The sequence below is a fragment of the Pteropus medius genome, unplaced genomic scaffold, assembly GCF_902729225.1.
Source record: "Pteropus medius unplaced genomic scaffold, Ma_sr-lr_union100, whole genome shotgun sequence".
Classification (NCBI taxonomy): Eukaryota; Metazoa; Chordata; class Mammalia; order Chiroptera; family Pteropodidae; genus Pteropus; species Pteropus medius.
Genome location: NW_024354704.1, coordinates 168,149 through 179,594, shown reverse-complemented (window position 1 = coordinate 179,594; position 11,446 = coordinate 168,149). Strand labels below are relative to the sequence as shown.

Sequence of the window (11,446 nt, the reverse complement as noted above, 5' to 3'; positions counted from 1 at the left end):
AATTCTGGCTTCGCAATTTGGATATTTGTTAATCCACTCTTCAGGTTTGTTACTGTGCTTTCTCCTATAGGTCTGGCAAGGGAAAAAACAACAAAGCAACTGAAGAATGACAAACCATACGGAAATAACAGAGTTTATCCTTCTGGGATTGTCAGATGACCCAAAGCTTCAGATGGTGATTTTTGTCTTTCTGCTCATCACCTACATGCTCAGCATCACTGGGAACCTGATCATTATCACCCTTACCCTGCTGGATTCCCATCTCCAGACACCCATGTATTTCTTCCTCAGAAATTTCTCCTTATTAGAAGTTTCATTCACAACTGTCAGTATACCCAAGTTCCTGAGCACCATTATTTCAGGAGATAAAGTCATTTCCTTTAATGATTGTATTGCTCAATTATTTTTTTTCATTCTCTTGGGAGTCACTGAATTTTACCTTTTGGCTGCCATGTCCTATGACCGTTATATTGCCATCTGCAAACCTCTGCATTACATGACCATCATGAACCGAAGAGTCTGTACACTCCTTGTCTTCTCTTCATGGCTAGTTTCATTCTTTATCATATTCCCTGCACTCATGTTGTTCTTAGACCTTGATTATTGTAGGTCTAATATTATTGACCATTTTACCTGTGATTATTTTCCTCTGTTACAACTTTCTTGTTCAGACACAAAATCCCTAGAGATAATGGGGTTTTCCTGTGCTGTCTTTACTCTAATGTTCACTTTGGCATTGATATTTCTGTCCTACACGTACATCATCAGAACAATTTTAAGAATCCCTTCTGCTAGCCAGAGGACAAAGGCCTTTTCCACGTGTTCCTCTCACATGATTGTCATCTCCATCTCTTATGGCAGCTGCATTTTTTTGTATATCAAACCCTCAGCAAAAGACCGTGTGTCTCTGAGTAAGGGAGTTGCTGTGCTAAACACGTCAGTAGCTCCCATGTTGAACCCCTTTATTTACAGCTTAAGAAATCAGCAAGTCAAGCGAGCCTTCATGGACATAGCAAGGAAGACTATCTTTTACAAGCAAATGAAATCATAGTATGTATGAATTAGAGACACATTGCAGGGAAATCTTAAAAATATAAACATGAAATTTCAGGAGCTCCTTCAAATCACAATGGACTCCCTGTAGCCTCGTTCATTCTCTTTGTTTCTTTCTAACAATTCTATTTGCTTAATATACTTCTTATTTAATCTCAGTAACTTTTCTTATGTCTGATTCCCATTCTTCTGAACACCTCTTTGCAACTTCTTAAACAATGATTATTTTTAAAAGTAAAATTATATTTTGAGTTTTGTTTAGAAAAAAATAATAGCCAGAAATAGAGAAAATACTTTTTAAATATTTATATGATATTTTATTTACTATACACAGAAAATATAATTTTATAATTTTCATTTATATTTGACAGATATTCCTTTCATCTTGCAGTTTCTTTAGGGAAAAAAATTTGATGCCTTACAATTTATTGAAAAATGTAAATGCTTTTATTTAAAAATCATGAAACATTACTTATTTTAATAGGATCTGTTTATATAATTTACTGATATAAAGCATAGACCATTAACAATATACACTTTTGTATGTTTAGGTGCTAAACATATCTTTATATTTTCACATCTCATTATAACTCAGTAGATATAGGTAGATATATAGGTAGTGATATACATTCTATAGAACATAGTAAAGAAATAGTCATTAGATATGTAGGGTAAGTTCACTCTCTCTAATTCCATAGACTGTAAGCTTTGCTTTCTGACTACTCTAAATATAGTAAATGGTCCTTCTCAAGTTTTTGACTAGTTTGAAATAGGGCATATATCTAAATTATTTTCTATCTAGAGAAAATCATTTAAGTTTTGTAGAAAATAAAGCTTCATCACAAAGCAAAAAAAAAATTTATAAAGTTAGAATTTTATCTGTTAAAATACTCTTCCACTCATTCTATTTAAGGCATTGATAAATGCCTAAAGTATTTTGGAAGGATGTGTGTGTGTCTGTGTGTGTCTGTGTAAAGGTGGAATAAGAATCATAAATACTAAAAAGTATCATAAATTATATATATATGACCTTTTTAATAATAGAAAATGTGCTATAATTCTACTTAGTGGTGCAACATTTCTAATGTTTATTATGAGGTATATTCAATTGAGAGATACAGTGCAGGATTTTCTGAGAAAGAAAAAAAGTGACAGACAGAAAATTAATGGGGATTTAAAATGTTAGAGGAAATTTATGAATACCTAAATAAGACAAATAGTTGACAAATAAGATTTCTATAGTCTCTAAGCATATATTTCCCCATCTGTAAATCAGGCATAAAATCAGGTAAATCAGGAATACATAACTTACTATAAGGATAGAAATAAAGCTGTAAAGCATAGAGCAATAATTAGCTATCAATAAATTGTAGTAATTATTATTGTTACAAATATTGTTTTCTGTATCTAACTGTTATAGTTTTGAATATGTACAGATTACAATTTTTAAAGTTGTAAGAACAGTTAACAACCTTAAATTTTTAAGGGTACAATTCAGTGTTGTTAACTATAAACACATTAGAGATCTGTTATATATCAGATCTCTAGAACTTATTCATCTTGCATAACTGAAACTTTATGCCCATTAATTAGCAACTCCCTCATTTTTCCTCCCCCGCCAACCCCTAGCAACAATCGTTTCCCTATCTCATTCTATGGGTTTGAATATATTCAATTTCTCACATAAGTAGATTCAAGCAGTATTTATACTTTTGTGACTGACTAATTTTACTTAGTGTAATATCATCAAGGTTCATCCATGCTGTCACATATGACAGAATAGCCTTCCTTTTTAAGGCTGAATAATATTCCATTGCGTGTATTTACATTTTCTATATCCATTCATCCTTCTATGAACATTCAGTTTGTTTCCTTCTCTTGACAATTGTGAATATATTGCAATGAACGTGGGAGTTCTAATATATCCTAGAGACCCTAGTTTCAATTATTTTAAATATATACCTAGAAGTGGAATTACTAGAAAATGTGGTAGATCTATTTTAAAGTTTTTTGAAGAACTTCTATACTGTTTTCCATAGTGTTTGCAAAATTTTGCATTCCCACCAACAATATACAAGGATTCTAATTTCTCCATATCCTCACCAACACTTACTGTCCTTTGTTTTCTTGATAATAGCCATTCTGACAGGTGTGAGATAATCTCTCATTGTGGGTTGATTTGCATTTTCCTAAAGATTAGTGACACTGAGCATCTGTCATAGACCAGTTGGCCATTTATCTTCTTGTATTCAAATGTTTTCTTTGGAAAAATATCTACTCAAGTTTTCAGCTGATTTATTAATTATTAGGATTTATTTATGTTTCTTTTGCTATTGAGTTGTAGGAGTTCATTATATATTTTGGAAATTAACCTTTTATCAGATATGGAGTTTGTAAATATTTTCTTCCATTCTATAGGTTTTATTTTCATACTGTTAATTCACTCTTCTTTCTTCTTTAAATGTTTATTAGAATTCACATGTGAAGCCGTCTGACCTTGAGCATTTCTTTATTGGTAGAGTTTTGATTACTGCATCAATATCCATACTAGTTATAGCAAGTCTGTTTAGTCTTTCTATTTCTTCATAATTTATTTTTGGTAAGTTGTATGTTTCCAGGAATTTATCTATTTCTTCTTAGACATCCAGTTTGTTGGTATATAATTTTTCATAGTAGTTTCTTATGATAACCTTTTTATTTCTGTGGCATCAGTTAATAATGGCCTTTCTTTTATATCTGATTTTATTATTCGGATCTTCTTTATTTTTTCTCCATCTAGATAGATAAGACTTAGTCAATTTCGTTTATCTTTGCAGAAATCTAACCCTTAGTTTTATGGATTCTTTTCTCTTGTTTTTTAATTTTCTATTTATTTATTTCTGCTCTAATCTTTGTTATTTCCTTTTTTCTGTTAACTTTGGGCTTACTTTGTTTTCTTAATCTTCTTTAGGTGTAAAATTAAGTTTTTTATTTGAAATCTTTTTTGTTTCTTTAATGTACACATTTATCACTTTGAACTTTTCTCTTAGTACTGCTTTCACTGCATCCCATAGTTTTAGTATGTTGTTACGTATATGTATTTAATGTTGTTTAAAAAATCTATTTTGACAATTAAATGTCAATGACTAAAAAAAAAAGGAGATATAGAAAAGCTATAAACCAAACCAATTTATTAACTAATCACAATGTATAGACAGTATTTGTTTTATAATCCTAACCAAATATTAAAAATTTTAAAGTACTATGATATTTATGAAACAGTTGAAAATTTACCACTTACATGTCTGCATTTGTAATAAAAAAATATATATATTGCTTTTGTTAAGTGCAATAATGTGATTGTTGCTAGCTTAAAGTCTAATTTTTAGAGATTCTTATTGAAATGTTTACAAATTAAATGATATAATCTCTGAGATTTGTTATACAATAATATTGGGTGTAGAAGATCAATTGGCATATACTTGAAGAAATATTGACCATGAGTTGTTTATTGTCAAACTCAGTGACATGGTAGTTGTTAAGTTCATAATACTATTTCATCCCATTTTATTTCTTCTTAGCGGTTTATAATAAATAATTTTATTTAAAAATTAAAATAAGTACCAACATTAGTAAAATAGTTGAGAAGAATAAAGATAGTGACAACATTTTAGGAATTAAAAATAATAGCTATTTTCTTATTGTAAATGTAGAATATGCACATTTGAATAATTTGGGAAATGTAGATAAGTATTGTGAAGAAAATAATTACCCAGAACTCATTTTAACTGTATGTATTCCTACAATTCTAGAGGCAATTATCATCAGGGATAAAATCATTTCCTGTAACAAGTGTATAGCTCAACTAATTTCCTTTTCTTTTTTTTATGTAAAGATTCCTTTTTATTAACAGAATCACAATACCATTTTTTCCACTTCATATTAACAATAAAAATGAATATTTTTAAATGACATTAGTCATTATGACACTCATTCAAAATGACATTCAAAAATGTCTATAATAAGAATTCAATATTACTCATGAATTCAAACATTTAAATGCCTACATATAGTACATTAATATTGAATAAGACAAGTTTGTTAAAGGAAGTTACAGCAGTAATTACATAAATTCCCATCTCAAATATGATAGTAATTTCAAATATACCATAGCAAGAAATTTTTAAAAATGTTTTCATGTTCAACTAATTTTCTTTGTCTTCTTGAAGATGATTAAATTTTTCTTGTTCTTGATTTTTATAAATTTAGTGTAGCATAAGTGTACATACTTCTCGTGTTTACCATATGCATCATTTGCATCGTGTTTACCTCTTGATTGCATCATTTTTTCTTGTTCTTGATTTTTATAACTTTAGTGTAGCATAAGTGTACAGTGTTTATAAAGTCTACAGTAGTGTACTGTAATGTCCTTGACCTTCACATTTATTCACCATTGACTCACTCAGGACAATTTCCTGTTCTATATGTTCCATTCATGGTAAGTGCCCTATACAGGTGTAGCATATTTTATCTTTTATATCATCTTTTCATTGTACCATTTCTATGTTTAGATATATTTACATACACAAATACTTACCATTGTGTTACAATTGCCTACAGTATTCAATACATGTTGTACAGGCTGTATACCATCTAGGTTTGTGTAAGTGGACTCTATGAAGTGCGAATAACAACGAAATCATCTAATGACACATTTGTCACAACATATCTCTTTTCTTAAGTGGGGCATGACTACAATTTGAATCATACAGTAGATAGCCTTCTCAGGTTGTCTTATTTCACTTAGTAATACAGATTTAAGCTTACTCCATGTCTTTTCATGGCTTAATAGCTGTTTTCTTTTTAGCATTCAATTATAGTCTATTGTCTGTATATACCATAATTTATCCATTCTCTTACTATAGGACAACTTGATTGTTTACAAATTTTGGCAATTATAAATAACAGCCAAAGCAGTTTTGAACAAGAAAACCAAAGCTTCAGGGTTCACACTTCCTGATTTTAAAATATATTTCAAATCTACAATTATCAAAACATATGGTACTTACATACAGACAGACATACAGACTAATGGAACCAAATGAAAAACCAAGAAATAAGTCCACAGATCTTCAACAAGAATGCCAAGAATATACAATTGGGACAGGATAGTGTCTTCAATGAATGGTCTTGGGAAAAGATAACCATGTACAGAAGAATGAAATTGAACACTTATCACATGATATACAAAAATCAACTCAAAATGAAGTAAAGACTTAAATGGAAGACCTGAAACTATAAAACTGTTAGAAGAAACTATAGGGAAAACTTCTTGACATTAGTTTGAGCAATGATTTTTTAAATATGATACCAAAAGCACAGATAACAAAATAAAAATCAGATAGGTGAGATTGCATCAAACTGAAAAGCTTCTGCAAAGCAAACAATAAACAAGATGAAGAGACAACCTACAGAATGGGAAAAAAATATTTACAAATCCTATATAAGATAAGGGATTAACATCTCGTACATATGAAATTCAAATAAATCAATAGCAAAAAGTCAAATAACCCAAGTTTTTAAATGTGCAATCCCCATCAAAATCCCATCAGCATTTTTAAAAAATTAGAACAAAAATTCATCAGATACGTATGAAACACAAAAGACCCCAAATTGCCAAAGCCATCCTGAGAAAAAAGAATGAGGCTGGAGGCATCACTCTTCCTGACTTCAAATTATATTACAAAGCGACAGTAATCAAAACAGCATGGTATTGGCAGGAAAACAGACACACAGACCAGTGGGACAGAATCAAGAGTCCAGAAGTAAACCCATATTAATATGAGCAAATAGTTTTTGACAAAAAAGCCAAAAACATACAGTGGAGAAAGGAAAGCTTCTTCAGTAAATGGTGCTGGGAAAACTGGAAAGCCACATGCAAAAGAATGAAACTAGACTGTTTTCTATCACTACATACCAAAATTAACTCAAAATGGATTAAAGACCTGAATATAAGACTTGAAACAACAAAATGCATAGAAGAAAACAGAAATGAAACTCAAGGATCTTGGACTTTAAAAGGATTTTATGAATTTGACCTCAAAGGCAATAGAAGTAAAAACAAAAATAAATGAATGCGATTACATCAAACTAAAAAGCTTTTGCTCAGCAAAAGAAATCATCAACTTGGTAAAAAGACAACCATCTGAATGGGAAAATATATTTGCAAGCAATGCCTCCGATAAGGACCTAATATCCAAAATACACAAAGAACTCATACGACTCAATAACAACAAAACAACAAATGATCCAATCAAAAAATGAGCAGGAGATCTGAACAGACACTTCTCCCCAGACGACATACCAATGACCAACAAATATTTGAAAAGATGCTCAGCATCGCTAGTTATTAGGGGAAATGCAAATCAAAAACACAATGAGATATCATCTCACATCTGTTAGAATGGCAATAATCAACAGGACAAGTAATAACAAATGCTGGAGAGGATGCGAAGAAAAAGGAACCCTCATACACTGCTGGTGGGACTGCAAATTGGTACAGCCACATAGAAAACAGTATGGAGGTTTCTCAAAAACCTAAAAATTGATCTACCATATGATCCAGCAATCCCTCTCCCGGGTATTTACCCCAAAGTCTTGAAAAATAATATCCATAATGATATTTGCACATCAATGTTCATAGAGGCATTATTCACAGTGACCAGAACATGGAAGCAACCAAAGTGTCCTCCGATAGATGATTGGCTAAAGAAGCAGTGGTATATATATACAATGGAATATTACTCAGCCATAAGAAGAGTTGATATACTGCCATTTACAACAACATGGATGGTTCTCAAGATAATCATACTAAGCGAAATAAGCCAGACAGAAAAAGCTGAAAATCACATGATATCACTTATATGTGGGATATAAACCTAAAAGCAACAAAGGAACAGGACAAACAGACTCATAGACATGGACTGTAGACTAGTGGTTACCAGAGGGTAGAAGGAGAGAAAGGGGAGAAGTAGCAGGGTCAAGGGAGTCCAAATATATTGTAGCTGAAGGAAACTAAACTTTGAGTGGTAAACACACAATAGAATATACAGATGTTAAATTATAATGTACACCTGAAAATTATATAATTGTATTAACCAATATTACTCCCAATAAACTTAATTAAAAAAAAAAAACATGGTTTACATATACAATAAGATATAATTTGGCCTTGAAAAATAAGAATCCTGCCACATGCAACAACATGAATGAACCTGAAGGACAAGCCGGATCCAGAAAAGCACTGCATGATCTCACTTACACGTGGAATCTTAAGTTGAACTCAAACAAGAGTAGAGATTGAAGCAGTGATTGGCAAATGGAGAGACATTAGTCAAAGGGAACAGAGGTTCAACTATGTGGGATACATAAATGCTGGAGATCTAATGTACAGTGTAGTGACTATAGTTACTAATAATTATACCGTGTACTCGAAATTTGCTAAAGAAATCCACACTGAAACACATTATAATCAAATTGTCAGAAGTAAAAGAAAAAAATTAGAATCAGCAAGGAAAAGAGAAGGCAGCAGGAAAAGAGGAAGACTAAATACGAGATGGATAGACTCCATAAAAGAAGCCATAGGCATGAGTCTGCAGGAGCTGAGCAGGGCTGCTAAGGACAGGACATTATGGACGTCACTCATTCATAGGGTCGGCAGGAGTTGGAGCTGACTCAGTGTCACATAACACACATGAACTGTCACAGATTTGAGTTATGTCTATCTTCTTTTTCCATTTTTCTCCACACTCTCTGCTAACTCCTCTCTTCCTGTAATTCCCAAACAAACTTGCCTCGCAGCTGTGATTTAGTTTAGTTCTGCATTGGGACTATGTTATTTGATTATATAAATACATAACTGTGTTTCTTATGTTAAATTCATGTTTAATAACTTCTTTTAAATATATAACATTTATTTAATATTAAGTAGTTATGCAATATGTATTAGTTTACATAATTATATAACAAATGTATGGTTTATTAATAACTGATTACATATATTTTTTATTTTTAAAATTAATTTTATTATTAGTTTCAAGTATACAGTACACTGGTTAGACATTTATATAGTTTCTAAAACGATCCCCCTAATTGGTCTTTCTCTCTTCTTGCTTCCCACTTAGCCATTACGTTAGTGCTAACTGCATTCCCTATGCCATGCTACCCGTCCCCATCTATATATTTTTAATGAAAATATTTAGGAAAGATAAAGAACAACAATAAAATAATAATGAACAATAATTCACTAACCAGAATTTCAATTAAAGGAAAGAGTAGTATTTTGTGATATTTCTCATTAGAATATTGAAGATATGATAAATAAATGTAAAGGCCAATATGAATAAGATGGACAAAATTAGCACTTTAATTAAATATTGCTATTTGTAATAAAGATTAAATTAGTTAATCTATGTAATAGCACTTTTAAAAAATCATGAGTATGATATATATTATAATAGTTATTATTTAACTTAAAATTATTAAAAACCTTGTTTCTTGATGCCCCAACACTAACAAAGCTTAAAGATAAATAACAAAAAGTGCATATGTAGAAAATTTTTACATTTTAAGATGATTAACTGTAAATTAGATTGAGTTCTATTCTTATAAGAAAATAATGTTCACAACTACTTTTATTACTCATGAAATATTAAGTAATTATGATTAATGAAAGTAATTATTTTGTAGAAGTCAACGTGTTAGGTACTCTGTGGTATATAAAGATGAACATAACCATTCTCAAGGGATATACACTAGGAAAGAGTTAGGAAGCTATTGATAAATCCAAAGAAGATTCCAGAAATCCCTCATGGTCTATAATGTAGCCGAGATGTGGCCTGGACTTTTTGTTCCCAGAAGATCAGTGCATAACTCTCTTCTGAGGTCAAACAAGTAGACTTGGGAATTTTGAGCTATAAGTTCAATCAGAGGGAAGCCAGATCCTAGTTTAAGAATCTATACTCATAATACCCAATGTTATCATATGCATCTCACTTCTCTCTAAATATTGTTTTCTTAAACTTCCAGATCAACATTATCGAAGAGGACTAGAGTATATTTTCACATCTTAAGGTTTCTGACATTCTATTTCTCTCGAGCCATCATAAAATAGAGAAAAAGTAAAATCTAATTTGATTATTGTGAATTTGCTAGTGTCTGGCAGAGAAGCAATGATTTTACATTCTATCTTTCACAGTATAAATTTAACTATCAAAAATATGAAGAAAGTGACTATCACAATTTTAGTAAACCAAATCTACAGCATAGTATAACCAGAACAGTTGAGAATTAACTGAATAGCTTAGGACAAGTGAGAGATGTTTTCTTGTACACTTCTAAAATGTTCTTATCGATCAGCGGTCTCATGTGAAAGATAAACGTGGGGCAGAATAACAAGGGAATCAAACATTTTTTTCATAAAGCTTAATAACAGAAAAAAAAAAGATGTTCAAATGGAAAATGCACTGGATGACAGCTGCTATGATCTGAGGCAAATAATTACTTTTCCAATTTGTGCTTCAGTGCAAAATGAAAAATAGGTAGATAAATACTGCATGTTCCTTTAAGCTCAAAAATAAAAATGTTTCTATATATAGATGTCTAGCCTGTCAGAAGATTTCAAGCATTAATGATTTTGATGGAACTATAAGAAAAAACAATAAGTAGGTGAATATGTTCTCTTTTTAAAATAATTAGGTTATTTTTTCTGTTGTAAATATATATATATTACTATATAATATGTATAGAATGTTCTATATTATCTTGATAATCACACTTATAAATATTAATATTAATGATGATTTAATAAATAAAATAATTAAAACTAAAAATTCTATTTTATTTTTTAAGAAAATTATTAATTCATTTCTTATATCATAAAAAGCATAATGGATTGCTACTTTAGTCTTCTAAATTTCACTTTTACTTTTTGATGGAATTAAGATCATTCATTTCTGTTTTTAGGTGGCAATAACCTCTAATAAATACATGACAGAAAAGAAAGAAAAACGCATACTTCATATGATTGTTTCAACAAAAATTTAAGATTTGCATAAACTGGACAAAGCAAGGCATATTGATTTTATTTACTACCTCTCAATGATGTGGTTTATTGCATGAAGATTGCTCGACTTCTGCCAGGTATAAAATAAGAGAACTAGTAAATAAAGCAGGACTCACAAATATGTATTAAGAAATGCAAAAAAGATAGTCAAAATAAAATAATATTGGCATGGATTATAGAAAACGTTTTAGAATTGTATCAGTGATGATAATATTGATCATGACGAATTCTATCTTTCATCTCCTCTCTTTAATACTTTTTCCGCTTATATATCTTTAAAACATTAGAGAG

General features: G+C 30.5%; 1 protein-coding gene across 1 annotated transcript; it reads left to right on the top strand.

Moving 5' to 3' along the window:
• Positions 1 to 73: 73 nt before the first annotated feature.
• Positions 74 to 1,138, top strand: LOC120596754 (olfactory receptor 6C1). The gene has a single exon (XM_039855216.1). It carries the CDS (start codon positions 107 to 109, stop codon positions 1,049 to 1,051), a length of 945 nt encoding a protein of 314 aa, XP_039711150.1. The 5' UTR covers positions 74 to 106; the 3' UTR covers positions 1,052 to 1,138.
• The last annotated feature ends 10,308 nt before the right edge of the window (positions 1,139 to 11,446 follow it).